The following is a 23,291-nucleotide window of genomic DNA, read 5'->3' on the forward strand; positions in this document are numbered from 1 at the left end:
GGGGGAGGGCGGGGCGTGGAGGGCCCGGGGGGGGGCTGTGGGGGGTGCGGGGGGGAGGGCGGGGCGTGGAGGGCCCCGGGGGGCTGTGGGGGGGTGCGGGGGGGAGGGCGGGGCGTGGAGGGCCCGGGGGGACTGTGGGGGGTGCCGGGGGAAGGCGGGGCGTGGAGGGCCCCGGGGGACTGTGGGGGGGGTGCGGGGGGAGGGCGGGGCGTGGAGGGCCCCGGGGGGCTGTGGGGGGGGTGCGGGGGGAGGGCGGGGCGTGGAGGGCCCGGGGGACTGTGGGGGGTGCGGGGGGAGGGCGGGGCGTGGAGGGCCCCGGGGGACTGTGGGGGGGTGCGGGGGGGAGGGCGGGGCGTGGAGGGCCCCGGGGGACTGTGGGGGGGTGCGGGGGGAGGGCGGGGCGTGGAGGGCCGGGGGGCTGTGGGGGAGGTAGGGGGTGCGGGGGGAGGGCGGGGCGTGGAGGGCCCCCGGGGGACTGTGGGGGCGGTAGGGGGTGCGGGGGGAGGGCGGGGCGTGGAGGGCCCCCGGGGGGCTGTGGGGGCCGAGGTGGGGGGGGGTGCGGGGGCCTGCCCTTCCTCCTCCAGCCGGGCGGTCAGTCCTGGGTAGCAGCAGAATCCAGCTCACCACTGGCATCCCAGCTGCTCAGGAGGCTGAGCTGAGGATCATGGTTTGAAGCCAGCCCAGGCAGATAAATCCAAGAGACTCTCACCTCCAATTCACCAGCAAAAAAGCTAGAGGTGGAGCTGTGATCCAAGGGGTAGAGAGCCAGCCTTGAGTGAAAATGCTCAGAGACAGCACCTAGGTCCTGAGTTCAAGCGCGCGCGCGCGCGTGCACACACACACACACACACACACACACACACACACAGACACACAGACACACAGAAACACACTATTCAGGTTAGGTTAGGTACCTGTAATGCTAACTCAGGAGGCTGAGATAGGAAGATGTCCATTCAAAGCCAGAGTAGGCAGGAAAGCCTAAAGCCTGTGAGACTCGTCTCCAATGAACTTTCAAGAAGCAGCAAATGGAGCTGTGGCTCAAGTGGCAGACCACTAGTCTTGAGGGGAAAAAAGCTACCGAGAGACAGTATCCAAGCCCCAAATTCAAGGTCCAGTACTGGCACAGAAAAGGAAAGGAAGGAAGGAAGACAGGACAGACAAATCAAGGGGTAGCAGCAGGCTGCAAGTCCGAGTGTGGCCAGACACGGGTGAGGACAGCTCGCTAACTTACACAGTGCTGTGCCCTGAGCCCCGGGTACACCATGCTGTTGGCCGTGAGCATCTTGGTGGCTTGGGTGTGGGCAGAGATGCTTCTGGAGTGATTCATCGCCTGCGGGAAAGACAGGGCTGAGCTGGGGCTCTGGCGGGGTGGAGGGGACACACTGGCTGGAGGTAGAGGGAATGCCAAGGGGTGCAGAGCAGCCTGGAGGCCCGAGCAGCCCTGCCCCAGCTCGAGATGACAGCTGTACACAGAGGCCACCATCTTGTCAGTTTATTCATAGATTTCCCCATTCTGGGTGGATGTGGGGAGCAGCCTCCTCTGGGAGGGGTTCCTGAGCCTCATTTTGAAAGTTCTGGCTGGGGAGGAAAATGGCAGGCTAGAACATTCCAGGCAGAGGTACAGAGGAAGTGTTCATGCCTGTCATCCCAGCTGCTCAGAAGGCTGAAATCTGAGGATCACTGTTTGAAGCCAGCCTAGGCAGGAAAGTGTGAGAATCTTATTTTCACTTAACCACACATACACAGAAAAATAAGCCACAAGTGGAGTTGTGTGTTGCTCAAGTGGTAGAGCATCTGCCTTGAGTGATCAGGCCAAGTGACAATGTGAGGCCCTGGGTTCAAGTCCCGGTACTCTGTACACACACACACACACAATCAGTGTGGGAATGAGTGAAGTATGACTTAGTTGGGGAAGGTGGGAGGGGCTGCCAGTGCATGCACCCCCACTTCTGTGACCCTGATATTTTTCTCCCTAGAAAGGTGTATTCCAGCTCTCCAACGAGGACTACTTCATAGAGCCGCTGGAGGGAGCCCCAGCCCGGCCTGGCCATGCGCAGCCCCACCTGATATACAAGCGCCAGACTCCTGAGCGTCAAGGCTCTGGGGCTCCAGGTACCTGTGGGGTACAAGGTATGTTCCTCTTTGGAGACACAGAGGGCCCTTTTGTGTGTGTGTGTGTGTGTGTCAGTTGTGGGGCTTGAATTCAGGGCCTGGGCGCTGTCCCTGAGTGCTTTTGCTCTAGGCTTGTGCTCTAGCACCTTGAGCCACAGCGCTATTTCCCAGCTTGTTGTCAGTTAATTGGAGATAAAAGAGTCTCTCAGGCTTTTCTGCCCTCGATTGACTTCAAACCATGATCCTCAGATCTCAGCCTCCTGAGTAGCTGGGATTACGGTCATGAGCCAGTAGCCCAAATCTTTAGGTGTCCTGTGAGCGTACAGCTTTGGCCTTTCAGGTCTGCTCCAACCGATCAGCCTGGACTAACTCTCTTTGTTCTCTCTAATCTCTCTTCCTGGCTTTGGGGCTCTTTGTTCCTCCCCCGTCCCCAGCTCCCTCCTCACAGATGAGCACCCCCTTTCCTGTCCGCCTCACTTTCACCCTGGAGTAACTAGCCTCTGTCATTGGAGTGGCTGATGCTCTAGCCTGAAGCTGCCCACAGCCCAAGACTGCCAGAAACATCCATGAAGGCAAACCCCTTGACCTCAGTTTCCCTAGTTGCCTGGGCGAGTTTTGGGCAGTCTCCTCAGACTGGCGTCTGACTGTGGAGTCTGCCTGTGCTGGGAGACGCTGACACCTGGATAAAGGAGGGGGAAACTGAGTCAGGGACTCCGTTTCTTGCTTTGCTGGTACGGATGCTGGAGCCTGAACTTAGGGCTTTGGGTGTTGTCCTTTAGCTTTTTATTTTATTATTATTATTTTTTTGGGTCTGGTCGTGGTGCCTGAACTCTGGGCCTGGGTGCTGTCCCTCAGCTCTTCAGCTCAAGGCTAGCGCTCTACCACTTGAGCCACAGCACCACTTCTGGCTTTTTTCTTTTTGCTTAGGTGGTGCTGAGGAATCGAACCCAGGGCCTCAGGCATTCAAGGCGAGCGCTCTACCACTTGAGCTACAGCGCCACTTCCGGTTTTCTGGTGGTTTATTGGAGATAGGAGTCTCACGGTCTCTCCTGCCCGGGCTGGCTTTGAACCGCGATCCTCAGATCTCAGCCTCCTGAGTAGCTAGGATTACAGGCGTGAGCCACCAGCGCCCGGCTGTCCTTTAGTTTTTTAAACAAGGCTGTTGCTCTACCACTTGAGCAATGTCTCCACAGAAGAGGAGGCTTTTGTTTGGTGGTTTGTTGGGGTTAAGAATCAGCCATGTGGGGGGCTGGGAAGGTGGCTCAGTGGTAGAGCACTTGCCTTGCATGCATGAGGTCCTGGGTTCCATTCCTCAGCAGCACATAAGCAAAACGAAAAAAGCCAGAAGTGGCGCAGTGGCTCAAGTGGTAGAGCGCTAGCCTTGAACTGAAGAGCTGAGGGACAGTGCCCAGGCCCAGAGTTCAGGCCCCACGACCGGACCAAAAAAAAAAAATCAGCCAAGTGGTCTGGGAAGGTGGCTCAGTGGTAGAGTGCTTGCCTCGCATGCATGAGGTCCTGAGTTCAATTCCTCAGCACCACATAAGCAGAAAAAGCCAGAAGCGGTGTTGTGGCTCAAGTGGTAGAGCGCTAGCCTTGAGCTGAAGAGCTGAGGGATAGTGTCCAGGCCCAGAGTTCAGGACCCATGACCAAAAAAAAAAAAAAGAATCAGCCAGGCATTGGTGGCTCATGCCTATAATCCTAGCTACTTGGGAGGCTGAGATCTGAGGATCAAGGTTCAAAGCCAGGCTGGGCAGGAAAGTCTGTGAGACTTATCTCCAATGAACCACCAGAAAACCAGAAGTGGTCCTATGGCTCCAAGTGGTACCTTGAGTTGAAGAGCTCAGAGGCAGCACCCAGGCCCAGAGTTCCAGCCCCACAATGACAGACAGACAGACAGACAGACAGACACACACACACACACACACACACACACACACACACACACACACACACACAGAATCTCACAGACTTCCTACCTGGGATTGGTTTCAGATTATGATCCTCAGATCTCAGCCTTCTGAATAGCTAGGATTACAGGCATGAGCCACAACGCCTGGCTTAACACTTCTCAAGCTCGGACTAAGGCAGATTGCCCTGGGAATCCCAGTGACAGGGTGAAGGTTGCACAGCATGGAGCTGAAGCAGACCCAGGAGGGAAGTCCCGGGTCTTTTCCCTCCTCCCTGCACTGTTTCCATGGGTCTAAGAGAGTTCACTCATCTTATCCCACCCCGTCTAGGGCCCACAGGGTCCTCAGACCCGGAGACCCAGCGTGAGCTGTGGGAGCAGCGTCAGCGGCGCCAGCAGTCCAGGCGCATGCAGCCACGCTCGGTCAGCAGGGAGAAGTGGGTGGAGACGCTGGTGGTGGCCGATAGCAAAATGGTGGAGTATCATGGGCAGCCGCAGGTGGAGAGCTACGTGCTGACCATCATGAACATGGTAAGCTTGCTGTGGGAGGGGCAGGGGAGATGGGGGGCAGGAGAGAGTGTCCTGGTGAGCTGGACCCCAAAGCTGGGCCCTAAGCAGGAAGGGCTTCAGGCTCCTGAGAACCAGGTGGGGTCCCTTAGAAAGGGCAGTTTTTAAGCAGGGGGGTGGAGGGTGGGGGTGGGGAGTGGGGGGGGGTGGTGGGCAATGTAATCCAAGCTACTCAGGAGACTGAGACCTGAGGATCATGGATTGAAAGCCAGCCGGGGCAGGCAAGTCCGTGAGACTCTATATCTTCAATGAACCAGCAAAAAGCCAGAAGTTAAGCCAGATGCTTAACTGTAATCCCAGCTACTCAGGAGGCTGAGATTTGATGATCGTGGTTCAAAGCCAGCCCAGGCAGGAAAGTCCATGAGACTTATCTCCCACGAACCAGCAAAAAACTAGAAATGAAGCTATGGCTCAAGTGGTAGAGCTCCAGCCTCGAGAAAAAAACCTAGGGACAGCGTTCAGGCCCTGAGTTCAAGCCCCAGGATGGGCAAATAGAAAAGAAAGGGCAGTTGTGCAGGGTGCTGGCCCAAGGGGCTTTTAGACCCTATCCCTTGCGTTTGTCCCGGCTGCCCAGAGTGCTGGGCAGAGTACCACTGGAGGGGGTACCACAGGCTCCACCTACCTCCCCTGCCTCCGCTGGCCACCATCCCACACCGGCCTCTGGGGTCCTGGGGTCCGGCCATCACTGTGTGGCTGTAGGTCAGGGTCAGGGCCGCCGCCATTCTGATGCCCCTGCCTGCCTGGCCCCTACCGCCCGTGCTCTCACCCGCCCAGCACCCCGGGCAGCTTCTCCCCCTGCCATGGCCGCCTCCATGGCTCCTTGGCCCTTAGATCACCTTCCCTGGCCTCGGCCTCGTGTTTGTGTCTCCATGACTTCTCTCAGTCTTTCCAGTGAGGGGAGCCCCCGTGTTCAGGCTTCGGGGATGCTGTTAATTGGGTAGATGGGGAAGGTCAAAGCTAGTTGTTTTTTTGTTTTTGCCAGGCCTGGGGCTTGAACTCGGGAGCTGGGCGCTATCCCTGAGCCTCTCTGTGTTCAAGGCGAGTGCTCTACCATTTGAGCCACAGAGCCACTTCCGGTTTTCTGGTGGTTTATTGGAGATAAGAGTCTCACAGACTTTTCTTGCATGGGCTGGCTTTGAACTGTGATCCTCAGACCTCAGCCTCCTGAGCAGCTAGGATGACAGGCGTGAGCCACCAGCGCCCAGCCCTGCCATTGTTGCTTTGGTCTGACTTAGTCTGGGGTACAGTGCTCATTTTCTACCGGTTATTTTAAAATAAAGTGATATATTGGAAATAGTCCAAGATTCATTCATTCATTCACCAAATTGTTACCGGGAGTGTTGAATAAAGGATCTACAAAGGCTGAGAGATAGAGGGGAAAATTAGATTCAGTACTAGGGGAGAGAAACTAGTTCAGGCTGCGGGCACAGTGTGTGCAAAGGCCCTGTGTTGAGAATGGGGAGAGGAGAGGAGGCCAAAGGTCTGGACCAGGCTGGAGCCTCTGTCCTTACTTTGTAAATTGGGAAGGGAGGGAGGGAGGTGCAGGCCTGTAATCCCAGCACTTAAGATGGGAACTCCACCGGCCTGCACCCCACCCCCAGCCCCCCTCCCAGGTCCACTCAGGTGTCCACTTCTTACAGGCTGGTCCTGGCCTCCCCCAAAGCAGCATTTAGAGACCCAGACTGCCAGCTGGCTCTGTAGAGTAGTGAGATCTGGCAGATGGCTCCAAAGAGCTGTGTGCCCTGGATCGCGGCATTGCTGGGGTTGGGAGCTGGAGCAGTGTGTGTGTGCAGGCCTGGAGACACACAGGATCTGGTGTGTGTCCCTGTGTGCTCAGCCCTGTGTGTGAACATGGGTACACAGGTGAGCCCTGCTTCCTCCTCTCCCCTCTCCCTTCTGTCCCCCCGCTTTCTCTCCCAGGTGGCAAGCCTGTTTCACCATCCTAGCATTGGAAACCCCATCCACATCACCATCGTGCGTCTGGTGCTGCTGGAGGACGAGGTGAGCAGTCACGTGACCGCAGCCCTCGATGCTGACCAGTGTCCTCGCTTACTTTCCTTTTCTTCACCAGTCCTGGGGCTTGCACTCGGCCTCTGCGCTCTCCCTGAGCCTTTTTTTTTTTTTTTTTTCCTTCCCCTCAAGGCTGGTCTAGTGCTCTACCACCATTTCTAGCTTTTTGGTGTAATTAATTAGTCTCATGGCCGTTCCTGCCCAGGTTGGCTTTGAACCTTAATCCTCAGATCTCAGCCTCCTGAGTAGCTAGGATGGCAGATTTGAGCCACTGCCACCTGGTACTTTTTTTTTTTTTTGCCAGTCATAGGGCTTGAACTCTGGGCCTGGGAGCTGTTCCTGCGCTCTTCAGCTCAAGGCAAGCGCTCTTCAGCTCAAGGCAAGCGCTCTACTGCTTGAGCCACAGCGCCACTTCCGGTTTTCTAGTGGTTTATTGGAGATAAGAGTCTCACGGATATTTCTGCCCGGGCTGGCTTTGAACCGCAATCCTCAGATCTCAGCCTCCCGAGTAGGTAGGATTACAGGTGTTTGCCACTGGCATCTGGCTAAACCTGGTACTTTTAAAATCTTTTTCCTCTGTCCGTCCTTGGGCTTGAACTCAGGTCCTGCACGCTGTCTCTGAGTGCTTTATATTTTGGTCGGTTGTGGGTCTTAAACTCTAGGCCTGGGCGCTATCCCTGAGCTCTTCAACTCAAGGAGGGAGCTCTTACCACTTGAGCCAATTCTGGATTTCTGATGATTCATTGGAGATAAGTCTCGCAGATTTTCCTGCCCAAGCTGCTTGGAGCTGCGATCCTCAGATCTCAGCCTCCTGAATAGCTAGGATTACAGGTGTGAGCCACCAGCACCCAACCCGAGTGTTTTTGCTCAAGACTAGTGCTCTACCACTTAAGCCAAAGCTCCACTTACGGCTTTTTGCTGGTTCATTGAGGAGATAAAGAGTCTCACGGACTTTCCTGTCTGGGCTGGCTTCGAACTGTGATCCTCGGAGTTTGGCTCCTGAGTAGGTGGATGTCAGCATGTGTACCCGTGCCTGACTCGCTCATTTTGGGTCCATGACTCCCCTCGGTTAGGTGTCAGATCTCTCCTACGAGATGTCTGCGGGAGGGGAGGCCCAGCTGGTGAGTGGAGGCCCGGCGGCCTCCCTCCTGTCCCTGGCCTGCGACTCCTGTTGCTCTCAGCACTGGCGCCATCTCTCGGGCTGAGGCATCCCTGACGGCTCTCTGTCCCCAGGAGGACTTAAAGATCACGCATCACGCGGACAACACCCTAGGGAGCTTCTGCAGGTGGCAGAAGAGCATCAACATGAAGGGAGACAGCCATCCCCAGCACCACGACACCGCCATCCTGCTCACCAGGTACTGCCAGCCCTCCCCGCAGTGCGCATGCGTGGGGGTACAGCTCTGCATGTGCGCGTGCCTTGGGAACTACAACCCCGCCTGTGCGCATGCGTGGGGGTACAGCTCTGTATGTGCGCGTGCCTTGGGAGTACAGCCCCGCCTGTGCGCATGCGTGGGGGTACAGCTCTGCATGTGCGCGTGCCTTGGGAGTGCAGCCCCGCCTGTGCGCATGCCTGGGGAAATACAGCCCCGCCTGTGCGCATGCATGGGGGTACAGCTCTGTATGTGCGCGTGCCTTGGGAGTACAGCCCCGCCTGTGCGCATGCGTGGGGGTACAGCTCTGCATGTGCGCGTGCCTTGGGAGTGCAGCCCCGCCTGTGCGCATGCGTGGGGGTACAGCTCTGCATGTGCGCGTGCCTGGGGAAATACAGCCCCGCCTGTGCGCATGCGTGGGGGTACAGCTTTGCATGTGCGCGTGCCTGGGGAGTAGAGCCTCACGTGTGCGCATGCGTGGAGTACTGCTCTGCGTGTACGTGTGTCTGGGGAGTATAACCCTGCATGTGCGCATGCGTGGAGGTGGGAACACAGCGCTGCCTGTGCGCATGCGTGGTGGGATACAGTCCTGCCTGTAGGGAGCCTGATTATCCGGAGGGCTGCAGACCTTTGGCCTACAGCTGTCTTCCACCAGCACTCTGTGTGTGTGTGTGTGTGTGTGTGTGGTGGTACAGCACTTGAACTCTGACCCTGAGTTTGTCAGGTAGGTTCTCTCCCACTTGAGCCATAGCCTTAGCCTCCTTTTCATCTTGCAGTAATTCTGTTTCTGTGTGTCAGTCCTGGGGCTTGAACTCAGGGCTTAGGCACTGTTCCTGAGCTTTTGCTTCAGGCTAGCACTCTACCACTAGAGCCACAGCTCCAGTTCCATCTTTTTCTGTTATTATTTCGAGATAAGAGTCTCACAGACTTTCCTCCTCTCTGGCTTCGAATCACTGATCTTTCGATCTCAGCCTCCTGAGTAGCTAGGATGACAGGCCTGAGCTACCTGTCCTCCTTTTTGCTTTATTTTTCAGGTAGTGGCTTCCATTTTTGCCAGTCTTGGACAGTGATCCTCCTTCTTACATGTCAGCTTGTCAGTTGAGATGAAGTCTCACTGACTTTTCTTTTCTCCCAGGCTGGCCTTGAAACACTATCCTCCACTCTTCACGTCCTGAGTAGCAGGAATCACTGTACTTCCATCACCTATGTAGTTTGTACATCCACCAGCAGGTGCATCAGAAAGCTAGCTTGTTTAGAGTCCCAGACTCGGAGTGATGCTCCCTCTGCTGGCCTCCAGTGGAGCATGGAAATGGCGCCCCTTATTATGTTGGGTTCACATCTGCTTCCCAGTTCCCCAGCAGATGTGGGAAGGGTTGTGTGCACTGGGGCCCCGAGCCCAGATGGCCCTGGATGGCCCAGGATAGTAGGAAGCGGAGTGGCCTTTCTGTCCAGTCTTTCCTGGCTTCCTCCAGCCCTGGCCGCTTCTCTGCCTGTGCAGGAAGGATTTGTGCGTGGCCATGAACCGGCCCTGTGAAACCTTGGGCCTGTCCCACGTGGCGGGCATGTGCCAGCCCTTGCGCAGCTGCAGCGTCAGCGAGGACACCGGCCTGCCGCTGGCTTTCACCGTGGCTCATGAGCTCGGCCACAGGTAAACCCCCGCGTGGCCACAGCCACCCTGGCCCCAGCGGGCTAGCCACTTTCACAGGGCACTGCATCCCTGGGGACGGGCAGGGCTGGGCTAGGCTAGGGCCAGCTTTAGTTGAACCACATTGTGATAGACAGGAAATCATTCTTTACTTTTTTCTTTTTATGTACCAGTCCTGAGGCTTGAACTCAGGGCCTGGGCACTGTCCCCCACAGTGCCACTTCCAGGTTTTTCTGTGTTGGTGGTACTGAAGAATCGAACCCAGCTTCATGCATGCTAGGCAAGCACCCCGCCACTAAGCCACATTCCCAGCCCTACAAAGGGGTTTTCAGTTCAACGTCAATTTATGAGTACGATGTATTTTGTTGTTGCTGTTTTGTGCTGGTACTTGTTCTTGAACTCAGGGCCTGGATGCTGTCCCTGAGCTTTTTTTTCTTTTTTTTACCAAAGCCTGGGTGCTTTACCACTTGAACCACAGCTCCACTTATGGCTTTTTTGCTTGTCAATCAGAGATAAGTCTTAGGCTTTCCTCTCTGGGCTGGCTTCGAACCCAGATCCTCAGATCTCAGCCTCCCGAGTAGCCAGGATGACAGGCGTCCAGCTTGAGGCACAGTCATTTCACACCCACATTTTGCTTGAGGGCACTGAGGCTCGGAGAGGGACAGTGACTTTCTCCAGGCCACCCAGCCCTGGGGAGCCTTGAGGGGGGACGCGCTGCCCCCGGGCGCTCGCCCACCTGGGGTCTGTCTGTATCCTCACAGTTTTGGCATTCAGCATGACGGCAGCGGCAATGACTGCGAGCCCCGTGGGAAACGGCCTTCCATCATGTCTCCACAGCTCCTGTACGACTCGGCGCCGCTCGCCTGGTCCCGCTGCAGCCGCCAGTACATCACTCGGTTCCTGGAGTAAGTCCCGCCCCGCCAGCCCCGCCCCCGCGTGCTGGCCCCGCCCCCTGGCCCGCCCCAGGCTTCCCGGCCCCGCCCCAGTCCTCCTGGCCCAGCCCCCCGCGTGCTGGCCCCGCCCCCTGGCCCGCCCCAGGCTTCCCGGCCCTGCACCAGGCCGCCCCGCCCCAGTCCTCCCGGCCCCGCCCCTGGCCCCGCCCCTGGCCCCGCCCCAGGCTTCCCTGCCCTGCACCAGGCTGCCCCCCCAGTGCTCCTGGCCCCGCCCCCACCCCCCGGCTCCGCCCCTGCCCCGCCCCAGGCGTCCCGGCCCCACTCCTGGCTCCGCCCCAGACGGCCCGTCCTCCAGGCCCCGCCCCCACCTCCCTACCTGCCTGTCAGCCAGGCAGCTAGAGAAGGGATTAGCCAGCCCCATTGCACCCAGACACCGAGAAAAAAGTACCAAGAAGTAAGTGGTGGGGCGCGAACCCAGGGCCTAGGCCCTGTCCCCGAGTTGCTTTTGCTCAAGGCTAGCCCTCGACCGCTTGAGCCACAGTGCCACTTGAGGTTGTCTGGTGCTTCACTGGAGATAAGAGGCTCAGGGACTTTCTGCCTCGGCTGGCTTTGAACCAGGATCCTCAGATCTCAGCCTCCTGAGTAGCTGGTGTGACAGGTCTGAGTCATCAGGGCTATCAGTTCCTGGCTTTTCCTTCAGCAAGAATCTGTGTGGTTTCTCTGAGTGACTCAAGTGTCCCCAGAGAGCAACTGTAGTTATTTATTTTGCCAGTCCTGGGGCTTGAACTCAGGGCCCCAGCATTGTCCCTGAGCTTCTTTTGCTCAAGGCTAGCACTCTACCACTTGAGCCACAGTGCCATTTTCAGCTTTTTCTGTTTATATGGTTTTGGGGAATCGAACCCAGGGCTCCATGCATGCTAGGCAAGCATCTACCACTAAGCCATGTTCCCAATTCACACTGTAGCTATGTTTTAGGAAGAGCCTCAGCCTTTTTCCCCAGGCTTGGCCTCAGACTACAATCCTCCTGATTTCTACCTCGCAAGGAGTCAGGATTATAGGTGTGAGCTACCACAAGAGGCTGATCAATAGCTTTTTTTTTTCTTTTGCCAGTCCTGGGGCTTGAACTCAGGGCCTGGGTACTGTCCCTGAGCTTCTTTTTGCTTACGGCTAGCACTCTACCATGTGATCCAGAGCACCACTTCTGGCTAGACAAGCACTCTACCACTAAGCCACATTCCCAGCTTTCTGATCAGTACTTCTTAAAAACTTTCAGCTGGCCTCTATTCCCAAGGCCTCCTGGTTTCCAGATTTCTAAGGGGTCCCTTAGTTCTCCATTTCAGAGCCTTCTAGAGTCTGCTTGTCTTTTCTCCCTGGAGGCCCTTGGCTCTCGGCCTCCATCGCTCTACGGAATCAGCTTCCGTTGACATCTGCTTCCCAGCTTTCAGAGTTCTGTCCACATCACTCATGTGTTGTCATTGCCTCTTGCTCCTGCTTTGTCCAGGGTGGATTTATGCCCCGTTTGCCCCTTCGGTGTCATCACAGAGACGCTCCAGACACACAGGCAGAGCTCTCTGTGCAGGGTACAGGACATCAGATCTGGTTTTCTAGAATTTCTGTCCACTCTGCAATGGGCTTCAAGTGCCCCTGGGGGTAAGAGCCGGGCTGCAGGCCATTAGGTCAGCTGGTTAAAACCTGGACAGGGAGCTGGGCTGTGAGCACACCTGTAATCCTGGCTACGCTGGAGGCTGAGATCTGAGGATCGGGGTTTGAAGCCAGCCCAGGCAGGAAAGTTGGTGAGACTCCTATCTCCAATAAACTACTCAGAAAAATCTGGAATTGGTTCTGTGGCTCAAGTGGTAGAGTATTAGTCATGAACAAAAAGAAGCTTAGAAACAGCACCTAGACCCTAAGTTCAAGCCCCACGACCAGCAAAACAAAACAAAAAACCTGGTCTGGGGCCCAGGCCTTGACTCTCAGGGCATATGATTGACCTTAGCCCTTAGGCCTGTACAAATCAGTCTGCTTCATTCAATGAGGGACTGCCGAGAGTCTAACTCATATTTACCATTGGCTACTACTGCTGCTATTTTTATTATTACTATTATTATTATTAGTTGTTGTTGTTGGTTGTGGGGCTTGAACTCAGGGTATGAGCCCTGTCCCTGAGCCTCTTTGTGCTCAAGGCTAGTGCTCTACCACTTTGAGCCACAGCATCACTTCTGGGTTTTGAATGGTTAATTGGAGATAAGAGTCTCAAGGAGACTTTTTTCCTGGGCTGGCTTCTAACCATGACCTTCAGATCTGTTTCCTAAGAAGCTAGGATGACAGGCCTGAGCCACCGGTACCCAGCTCTGCTGTTATTTTTATTTTTTTTACCATTACCAAGTGACTTCTCACAGAAACTTGAGTCCTAGGGGAGGCTGAAGGGGAAGCATCTCCCCCCACTCCCAGATCCACTGTGAATTCATAATAGCGGGCACCCCAAATACCCTTAGGGTTTGTTCCTAGCCGCCCCACCCAGGCTGCCGCTGACCCGGGGACTGGCAGCTACACAAGCTCATTTCTTCATTCAGTTGTTGGAATGTACAGGGGCTTGGCCCAGAGCTTGACGTCAGTAGGAGGGAGAAACTGAGAGGTTGGGCCACCCAGAGCCTCTCAGAGCCTGGAGCCTGTAGGCAGAGGAAGAAAACCACCTCCTGTTGGTTAGGCCACACCTTCCCCTGTCCCTGTGAACCTGGGCTTTGTGACTTTGGCTCTGTGACTTCAGCTCCATGACCTTGGCTCTAGGTCTTCAGCTCCATGACTTTGGCTCCATGACCTTGGCTCTATGCCTGTGGCTGTAGGTCTTCAGCTCCATGGCCTTTGGCTCTATGACCATGGCTCTAGGTCTTCGGCTCCACGGCCTCGGCTCCATGACTTTAGCTCTATGACTGCAGTTCCATGGCCTTGTCTCTAGGTCTTCAGCTCCATGACTTTGGCTCCATGACCTTGGCTCTATGCCTGTGGCTGTAGGTCTTCAGCTCTATGGCCTTTGGCTCTATGACCATGGCTCTCAGTCTTCAGCTCCATGACCTTGGCTCAGGTGGCAGGTGGAAGGAAGGGATGGGCACAGGAGCACCTGTCTCCCTCCCAAGCTTTGTCTCCTTGCAGAGGCTGCAGCTAGAAACAGGCTGGACCCAGAGAGAATGGGGAAATGATCAAGTGAGCTCAACGCCTGGGGACAGGGGCGCTTTCTGAGATCCCAGCAACTCTCTGTCTATCAGCCTGTAATCCCAGCTACTCAGGAGACAAGTCTGAGGATTATGGCTCCAAGCCAGCCTGGGCAGGAAAATCCAGGAGACGCTTATCCAGTTAATCGCCAGAAAACCAGAAATAGAGGTGTGGCTCAAAAATTCAGAGATGGTGTCTAGGCCCTGAGTGTAATCCCCAGAATTGATGCACACATGTGTGTGTACATATGTGCACATGCGCGCGTGCACACACACAGAGTCAGGCTTTTATTTCCAATTAACCAGCAAAAAGCCAGAAGTGGAGCTGTCTGTGGCTGAAGTGGTAGCATCCTAGCTAGCCTTGAGCAAAAAGCTGAGGGACCGGGCTGGGAAGGTGGCTCAGTGGTAGAGTGCTTGCCTCGCGTGCATAGGCCCTGGGTTCGATTCCTCAGCACCACATAAACAGAAAAAGCCAGAAGTGGCATTGTGGCTCAATAGTAGAGCGCTAACCTTGAGCTGAAGAGCTGAGGGATATCGCCCAGGCCCAGAGTTCAAGCCTTCCCTAATACTGGCACCAAAACTAAAGAAATAAAGAACTAAGACTGCTCGGCACACCTCACTGATCTACACACGACTGGATCTGGGCTCTCCAGCCTGTGAGGATGGGCACCAGTGCACATGGGGTTCTAGAAGGGGCCTGTGGTAACCTTGGGGTGGTCAGCGTGACCCCGGGTGGTCAATGTGACCGTGTCCCTGGAGATGGTCAGCACGATCCCACGTGGTCAGTGTGACCCCGGGGGTGATCAGGGCGTGGAGAGAGGTGGAGTGGGCCCTGAGGAAGCTCTCTGCATGTGGGAGTCCCCGGATGGGGTGGGGGAGGGCGGTTCAACACCTGCATTGTCCGCTCTGGCCTGAGGGAGTCCCAGAGCCTGACTGAGGAGGGCTTAAGGGGCGGGGGGTGTTCACTTCCCTTGGATTCCCCCTCCCCCCACCCCAATCCAGCAACTCCACGTCCAGAACCGGGCAGGGCGGGCGCGGGCGCACAGCTGGCCAGTGGCGCTATGCCGTGCGGAGGACACAATGGGCTTCCTGCAGTTACGGCCACCGGCTGCTCTGAGCTGCTATAATTAGCACTCGGGGAAGGGCCACTCGGGGAAGGGCCGGCCGCCGCAGACATCTGGGGCATGCAATGGGGTGGTGAGCCGGCCAGCGGAAGGAAAGGCCAGCTGCCGGCTGTCCAGTATACACACTGCTGTTAACATGAAAGAGAGAGAGAGAGTGTGTGTGTGCGTGTGTGTGCGTGTGTGTGTGTGAGCATGCGCAGGCACACGCTAGTCCTGAGGCTTGAACTCAATGCCTGAATACTGTCCCTAACATGTTTCCCTCGAGGCTGGTGCTCAACCACTTGAACCACAGCTCCACTTCTGGCTTTTTGTTGGTTCATTGGAGAGAAGAGTCTCCTGGACTTTTCCTGCCCAGGCTGGCTTCAAATCACGATCCTCAGATCTCAGCCTCCTGAGTAGCTGGGGTGACAGGCTCCTGGCTGGAGTTCTCCAGTGCAGAGGCCTTCCTGCGGGCCCCTCTCGCCCCCCACCCCCACCCGGGGCCCCCCTTCCCTGGGCTCCGTGGCGTCCCTGCCGTAACCCCAGCACAGGCCCTCATGCGTCCTCCTTGCCATCTCCAGCCGCGGGTGGGGTGCGTGCCTGGACGACCCTCCCGCCAAGGACGTGATCCGCTTCCCCTCGGTGCCACCCGGCGTCCTGTACGACGTGAGCCACCAGTGCCGCCTGCAGTACGGGGGCTTCTCCTCCTTCTGCAGCGACATGGATGTGAGTGGGGCGCAGGCGGGCTGGGGCGTGGAGGGGAGTGGCTGGGGCTGGGGCCAGGGTGGCAGGGGCAGCCTCTGGAAACCAACCTAGAAGACACTGCTTTCTTTGCTTTTGGTCAGTCATGGGGCTTTAACTCATGGCCTGGGCGCTGTCCCTCAGCTCTTTTACTCCAGGCGAGCGCTCTAACCTTGAGCCACAGCGCCACTTCCAGTTTTCTGGTGGCTCATTGGAGATAAGAGTCTCATGGACTTTGCTGCCCAGGCTGGTTTCAAACCATGATCCTCAGATCTCAGGCTCCTGAGTAGTTAGGATGAGAGGCGTGAGCCTCCAGAGCTCAGCTAGAGTCAGTCTGAGTCAATCATTTTACTAATGGGGGCACTCAGGCTAGACTCTCAGCTAGCTGGGGAAGATAAAAGTTCCACCTGAGGTGGGGTGACCGGAGTGCGAATCTCCTAAGCCCTGGGAGGGGTGGTATCTGTCCTCCAAGTCCCACTCAGAGCTCCCATGACACCTCGTGGCTGGAGCTTTGAGACGGGACTGGAGATGGAAAAGGTACAGAAGATTGGAGGCAGGGAGGCTGAGATCTGAGGATCACAGTTCGAAACCAGCGCTGGCAGGAAAGTCCATGAGACTCTTATCTCCAATAAGACACCAGAAAACCAGAAGTGGCGCTGAGGCTCAAGTGGTAGAGCGCTCGCCTGGAGTCACCAGTGAACCACCAAAAAGCCGGAAGTGGGGAGGTGACTCAAGTGGTAGAGCACCAGCCTTGAGTGGTGGGTGGGGTGGGGTGGGCAGGGGGCGTGGCAATGGCCTGTGCTTGCTCTTCACAGAACGTGTGCCACACCCTTTGGTGCTCTGTGGGGACCACCTGCCACTCTAAGCTGGACGCGGCCGTGGACGGCACCCAGTGTGGAGAAGAGAAGGTAGGAGGCGCTGCAGCCCATGATCTGGGGGGATCACGGGCCTGGGGGAGCTTCAATTCCTGCTGTGCTTTGTTCCAGGGCCAGCCTTCATTTGTCTTACGTCCTGTGTATTTTCAATTCAGAAAGCAGGTGCTCGATTTTTCTTTCACTTATTTATTTTGTCGGTCATGGGGCTTGAACTCTGGGCCTGGGCGCTGTCCCTCAGCTCTTCAGCTCAAGGCGAGCGCTCTACCACTTGAGCCACGGTGCCACTTCTGGTTTTCTAGTAGTTTATTGGAAATAAGTCTTACAGACTTTCCTGTCCAGGCTGGCTTTGAACCGTGATCCTCAGATCTCAGCCTCCTGAGTAGCTGGGATGACAGGCATGAGCCACCAGTGCCCAGCTATTTTTTTTAATTTTCTTGTTGTTGGTGGGGCCTGGCCGTTGTCCCTGAGCTCTTTTCCTCAAGACTGGCACTCTACTACTTGAGCCACAGCTCTCCTTCCAGCTTTGTGCTGGTTCATTGGAGATAAGAATCTCACGGACTTTCCTGCCCCGCTGGCTTCGCACTGAGATCCTCACATCTCAGCCTCCTGAGTAGCCGAGAGGACAGGCGTGAGCCCCTCCTTGTTCTGACTAGAGTGTGACTGACCGGGCTTGTTCTGCCTCCGTGTCTCGGCAGTGGTGTCTCAACGGGGAGTGCGTCCCGGTGGGCTTTGAGCCCAAGGCGGTGGACGGCGGCTGGTCTGGCTGGAGCCCCTGGTCTGCGTGCTCGAGGAGCTGCGGTGTGGGTGTGCAGAGCGCGGAGCGGCAGTGCACTCAGCCCGTGTAAGTGCGGCTGGGCGGCCTGTGGGACCCGGCAGAGGCCGCCAGCCAGACGCAGGGGACCACTCCCAGGGAATTTCTTTTGATTGGTTGTGGGGCTTGAACTCAGGGCTTGGGCTCAAGGCTAATGCTCCTATCACTTTGAGCCAAGGCTCCGCTTCTGGTTTTTGATGAATTGGAGACAAGAGCCTGGTGGACTTCCTGCTCGGGCTGGCTTTGAACTGCCATCTTCAGATCTCAGCCTCCTGATTACAGGCGTGAGCCACTGCACTTGGCCTGGGGCAGTGTCTCTGAAGTGTTCCCTGCTGCTGACCCCGTTGCAGCCAGGGACAAGTGAGACTCGTGGGAGGCGGTTGGCCGGAGCGAGGCAGGAGAGGGTCGTGGTTCGTCCTTCTATCCTGGGCCTCAGAAATCTTAAGCGCTCAAATCCCCTCCCTACCATTCAAGCGAGGGTGTACACGGACTCAGTGAGGCAAGGCCCTTTCCTGTGCCCTGGGCTTCAGTGGAGTCAGGCTGGGCTGCGGTGTGCACCCCGTGTCCCTGGCTCCTGGCCTGGCCGGGGCTTCCTCTAGACCCGGCCCAGGGCGCTGCCACCAAGAGCAAGTGTGAGGATGCAGCAGGCTCTCAACAGCCCTCATCTCCACTGTGAGTCCCAGCCTCTGAGTCCCTTCTGTAGTGGCGGACACTGACCCAGAGCGCCTGGGCTCCCCATTGCCTCCTCCTTGGGCCTCGGTTTAGGGATGGGGTGTAGTAATAAATAAAGGGGTGCAGATCTAGGCCTCCTGGCTCTTCTCCCTCTCCCCCACCCCCACAGGCCCAAGTACGAGGGCAAGTACTGCGTGGGGGAGCGGAAGCGCTCCCGGCTGTGCAGCCTGCAGGCCTGTCCCCCCGGTTACCCCTCCTTCCGCCAAGTGCAGTGCAGCCAGTTCGACTCCAGGGTCTATAAGGGCCAGCTGCACGCGTGGGTGCCAGTGGTGAATGACGGTGAGTCCAGGGCCCCCCCATGCCCTGGCTGCCCCCCCCAGCCGCCCGCCCCCCGTGACGAGTCCCCCTTGCACCCCCAGAGCACCCCTGTGAGCTGCACTGCCGACCTGCCAAGGAGTACTTCGCCGAGAAGCTTCGAGACGCCGTGGTTGACGGCACGCCCTGCTACCCTGGCCGCGCCGGCCGCGACCTCTGCATCAATGGCATCTGCAAGGTTTGCCCGGGGAGCAGGGGGCCCCCGAACTCCAGACCCCGAACCCCCACACACTGTCTCCCCAAATACCAACCCAGAACTCCCACTCCAGCCCAGGGGCCTCTTCCCCATCAGGAAGGGGTTAAAGGGTGGCGCACGACTCTGGGTGCGGGAGTGTTGTGTGGGTAGAACACATCATCATCATCATCACCATCACCACCATCACCATCATCATCATCATCATCATCATCACCATCACCACCATCACCATCACCACCATCACCATCATCATCATCACCATCATCATCACCATCACCACCATCACCACCATCACCATCATCATCATCACCATCATCATCATCATCATCATCATCATCATCATCACCATCACCACCATCACCATCACCACCATCACCATCATCACCATCACCACCACCATCATCACCATCACCACCATCACCATCATCATCATCACCATCATCACCATCACCATCACCATCATCATCATCTTTATTAGTGCCAGTCCTGGGACTTGAACTCAGGACCTTGTACTCTTGGCTTGTGGTGGTTGTTTCTCAAGCTGATGCTCTACCACATGAGCCACAGCTCCACTTCCACATTTTCGCTGGTTCCCTGGAGATGCCAGTCACCTGGGCTGGCTTTGAACACGGTCTTCAGATTGCAACCTTAAGTAGCTAGGATGGCAGGCGTGAGCCGCTGGCACCCACATGGGTGGCATTGTTCCTGTGTCTAGTGACAGCGCTGCACACCCTTGCCTGCTTGTGTTTCCAGCCATGGTTTCGTCCGTGTGTGTGTGTGTGTGTGTGTGTGTGTGTGTTTCCTGGGGCTTGGACTTGGCCTCATGCTCTTGCTTAGCTTGCTCCACTCACGGCTGCTGCTGTACCACTTGAGCCACGTCTCCATTTCTGGCTTTTTGCTGGTTCATTGGAGATAAGAGTCTCTCAGATTTTCCTGCCTGGGCTGGCTTTGAACTGCGATCCTCAGATCTCAGCCTCCCGAGTAGCTAGGATGCCAGGCATGAGTCACCAGCATCCATCTTCCACATTTGGGGCTCACAGGAATGGGGTTCATGTGGGGTCAGGCAGTAGGGCTGTGCAGGGTCAGGCCCAGAGGGAGGACCCCATGTCCGGCTCCTGGGCCTGGCAGGCCCCTCCCCGCGCACAGTGCTGTGGGCGGGGCAGGCGGGCGGTGCAGATACAGGGTGTCTGTGCTGTGTGTGTGCAGAACGTGGGCTGCGACTTCGAGATCGACTCAGGCGCGGTGGAGGACCGCTGTGGCGTCTGCCGTGGTAACGGCTCCACCTGCCACACCGTGAGCAAGATGTTCGAGGACGCCGAGGGCCTGGGTAGGGCTAGGGGCTATGGCGGGGGGAGGAGGAAAGAAGGGGATGCTCTTAACCTTGTGACCACCTCCTTTTACTTTGTCGGTTGTGGGGCTTGGACTCAGGACCTGGGCACTGTCCCTGAGATTTTTTTTTTTTGCTCAAGGCTAGGGCTCTATGACTTTGAGCCACAGCCTCAGCTGTACTTCTGGTTTTTTGGTGGTTCATTGGAGATAAAGAGTCTCACGGACTTTCCTGCCCTGATTGGCCTCGAACTGTGATCCTCACACCTCAGCCTCCTGAGTAGCTAGAATGACAGGCATGAGTCACTGGTGCCCAGCCCAGGTCCTTACACGCTGGTTCAGCTTTTTGTGCTCAAGGCTAGCACTCTACCACTTGAGCCACAGCTCTGCTTTTTGTTGGTTCATCGGAGATGAGAATCTCTTGGCCTTTTCTGCCTGGACTGGCCTCAGACTGCGATCCTCAGATCTCAGCCTTCTGAGTAGCTAGGATGACAGGCGTGAGCCACCAGGGTACACAGTACATGGTTCTGGCCGGCAGGGTACGTGGATGTGGGGCGGATTCCTGCTGGAGCCCGAGAGATCCTCATCCAGGAGGTGGCTGAGGCTGCCAACTTCCTGGCCCTTCGGAGCGAGGATCCAGACAAGTACTTCCTCAACGGCGGCTGGACCATCCAGTGGAATGGGGTCTACCACGTGGCGGGCACTGCATTCACCTACGCGCGCTCAGGCCACCAGGAGAACCTGACGGCCCCAGGCCCTACCAGCGAGCCCATCTGGATTCAGGTGAGGGGTCCTGGGGATCTGGGGAGGGGGAACCCTCAGCCTCAGTTTCCCCGTGTGTAAAATGGGCCCGTGGTGGGCAGCAGTTCCCAGTGTGGGCTGGGCTATGGCAGCTTCTCAGCGTCGCGCAGGGGATCCCTCTCCTCCCTCTTGTCCTCCCTAGCTTCTGTTCCAGGAGAGCAATCCTGGGGTACACTATGAGTACACCATCCACAGAGAGGCCGACGGTGCCAGCGACGTGCAGCCACCCAACTTCTCCTGGCACTACGGGCCGTGGAGCCCGTGCACGGTCACGTGCGGGACAGGTGAGGGGCCCGGCCGGGCCTGCAGGGGTGTGACCCCGGACGCCGCTCCTTACTGCAAGGCCACTGTACGTGTGTGGACTGGGGCTCAGAGTCAGGCCTGGGCACTGTCACTTAGCTTTGTGGCTCATGGCTGGTGCTCTACCACTTGAGCTGCACCTCCACTACCGGTTTTTGCTGGTTTATTGGCAGAGAAAAAATGTCTTAGGTTTGTGTGCCCCACACCCCTGGCTGGCTTTGAACCTTGATCCTCAGATCTCAGCCTTCTCCGAGTAGCTGGGGTGGCAGGCGTGAGCCCCAGGGCTGGGCTCTGTTAGTGTTGCTTCACAGGCTGTGGAGGTCTGGAGGCCACATGAATGGCCCTGAGGTTTTCGGGCAGCGGTGGGGCTGGGCCTCCAGCCTGTAACCTCTCGATTCTGCCTCTGGGCATCTGAGGGGCGGCGGCGAGGGGGGGGGGGGGAGCGGTGCCCATCCTGGGTGGCAAGGGTGGTGTGGGTGCTTGCCAGGCGTGGCTGAGTCCCTGGTGGTGCTAGGCACACAGAGGCAGCGTGTGCACTGTGTGGGGCAGCAGGCAGCGCTGGTGGACGAGGACCACTGCGGCCCCACGGAGCGGCCCGATGACCTCCAGAGGACATGCAGCGGGGACCCCTGCCCCCCCAGGTGAACCCCAATATCCTGATACTATTCCAGAGGCCCCTCTCTGGGTCTCTTATTTCTGCTTGAGCCCAGCGCAAGGGACAGGGAGCCAGCATGGCCCTAGACTTGCCCTGGCCCTGCCCTGCCCTGCCCTGCCCTGCCCCGCCCCTGCCCTGCCCTGCCCTGCCCTGCCCTGCCCCTGCCCCTTCCCCTGCCCTGCCCTGCCCTGCCCTGCCCCTGCCCCTGCCCTGCCCTGCCCTGCCCTGCCCTGCCCTGCCCTGCCCCTGCCCCTGCCCTGCCCCTGCCCCTGCCCCTGCCCTGCCCTGCCCTGCCCTGCCCCTGCCCCTGCCCTGCCCTGTCCTGCCTGCTGCCCTGCCCCTGCCCTGCCCTGCCCTGCCCTGCCCTCCCCTGCCCCTGCCCTGCCCTGCCCTCCCCTGCCCCTGCCCTGCCCTGCCCCTGCCCTGCCCTGCCCTGCCCTGCCCTGCCCCTGCCCTGCCCCTTCCCCTGCCCTGCCCTGCCCTGCCCCTGCCCTGCCCTGCCCTGCCCCTGCCCTGCCCCTTCCCCTGCCCTGCCCTGCCCTGCCCTGCCCTGCCCTGCCCTGCCCTGCCCTCCCCTGCCCCTGCCCTGCCCTGCCCTGCCCTCCCCTGCCCCTGCCCCTGCCCTGCCCCTGCCCTGCCCCTTCCCCTGCCCTGCCCTGCCCTGCCCTGCCCCTTCCCCTGCCCTGCCCTGCCCTGCCCTGCCCCTGCCCTGCCCTGCCCTGCCCTGCCCCTGCCCTGCCCTGCCCTGCCCTGCCCTCCCCTGCCCCTGCCCTGCCCTGCCCTGCCCTCCCCTGCCCCTGCCCTGCCCTGCCCCTGCCCTGCCCTGCCCTGCCCTGCCCTGCCCCTGCCCTGCCCCTTCCCCTGCCCTGCCCTGCCCTGCCCTGCCCCTGCCCTGCCCCTGCCCTGCCCCTTCCCCTGCCCTGCCCTGCCCTGCCCCTGCCCCTGCCCTGCCCTGCCCTGCCCCTGCCCTGCCCTGCCCTGCCCTGCCCTGCCCTGCCCCTGCCCCTGCCCTGCCCTGCCCTGCCCTGCCCTGCCCTGCCCTGCCCTCCCCTGCCCCTGCCCTGCCCTGCCCTGCCCTCCCCTGCCCCTGCCCTGCCCTGCCCCTGCCCTGCCCTGCCCTGCCCTGCCCTGCCCCTGCCCTGCCCCTTCCCCTGCCCTGCCCTGCCCTGCCCTGCCCCTGCCCTGCCCCTGCCCTGCCCCTTCCCCTGCCCTGCCCTGCCCTGCCCCTGCCCCTGCCCTGCCCTGCCCTGCCCCTGCCCTGCCCTGCCCTGCCCTGCCCTGCCCTGCCCCTGCCCCTGCCCTGCCCTGCCCTGCCCTGCCCTGCCCTGCCCTGCCGTGCCCTGCCCTGCCCCTGCCCCTGCCCTGCCCCTGCCCTGCCCTGCCCTGCCCCTGCCCTGCCCTGCCCTGCCCTGCCCCTGCCCCTGCCCTGCCCTGCCCTGCCCCTGCCCTGCCCTGCCCCTGCCCTGCCCTGCCCTCCCCTGCCCCTGCCCTCCCCTGCCCTGCCCTGCCCTGCCCCTGCCCTGCCCTGCCCTGCCCCTGCCCCTGCCCTGCCCCTGCCCTGCCCTGCCCTGCCCTGCCCCTGCCCTGCCCTGCCCTGTCCTGCCCCTGCCCTGCCCTGCCCCTGCCCTGCCCCTGCCCTGCCCTGCCCTGCCGTGCCCTGCCCTGCCCTGCCCTGCCCCTGCCCCTGCCCTGCCCTGCCCTGCCTGCTGCCCTGCCCC

General features: G+C 58.8%; 1 protein-coding gene across 1 annotated transcript in view; it reads left to right on the top strand.

Annotated features, from left to right (window-relative positions):
• Adamts7 (ADAM metallopeptidase with thrombospondin type 1 motif 7) overlaps window positions 1-23,291 on the top strand; it is a 38,024-nt gene that overhangs the window by 7,145 nt on the left and 7,588 nt on the right. The window contains 15 exon segments of the mRNA XM_042697776.1: window positions 1,980-2,133; window positions 4,362-4,552; window positions 6,509-6,589; window positions 7,832-7,956; window positions 9,470-9,619; window positions 10,378-10,521; window positions 15,403-15,547; window positions 16,378-16,470; window positions 17,133-17,278; window positions 18,090-18,259; window positions 18,340-18,473; window positions 19,698-19,818; window positions 20,356-20,600; window positions 20,761-20,902; window positions 21,433-21,559. Coding sequence (XP_042553710.1) covers window positions 1,980-2,133; window positions 4,362-4,552; window positions 6,509-6,589; window positions 7,832-7,956; window positions 9,470-9,619; window positions 10,378-10,521; window positions 15,403-15,547; window positions 16,378-16,470; window positions 17,133-17,278; window positions 18,090-18,259; window positions 18,340-18,473; window positions 19,698-19,818; window positions 20,356-20,600; window positions 20,761-20,902; window positions 21,433-21,559 — 2,168 coding nt within the window.

This window comes from Dipodomys spectabilis, unplaced genomic scaffold, assembly GCF_019054845.1.
Source record: "Dipodomys spectabilis isolate Male_0828 unplaced genomic scaffold, ASM1905484v1 ptg000228l, whole genome shotgun sequence".
NCBI classification, from domain to species: Eukaryota; Metazoa; Chordata; class Mammalia; order Rodentia; family Heteromyidae; genus Dipodomys; species Dipodomys spectabilis.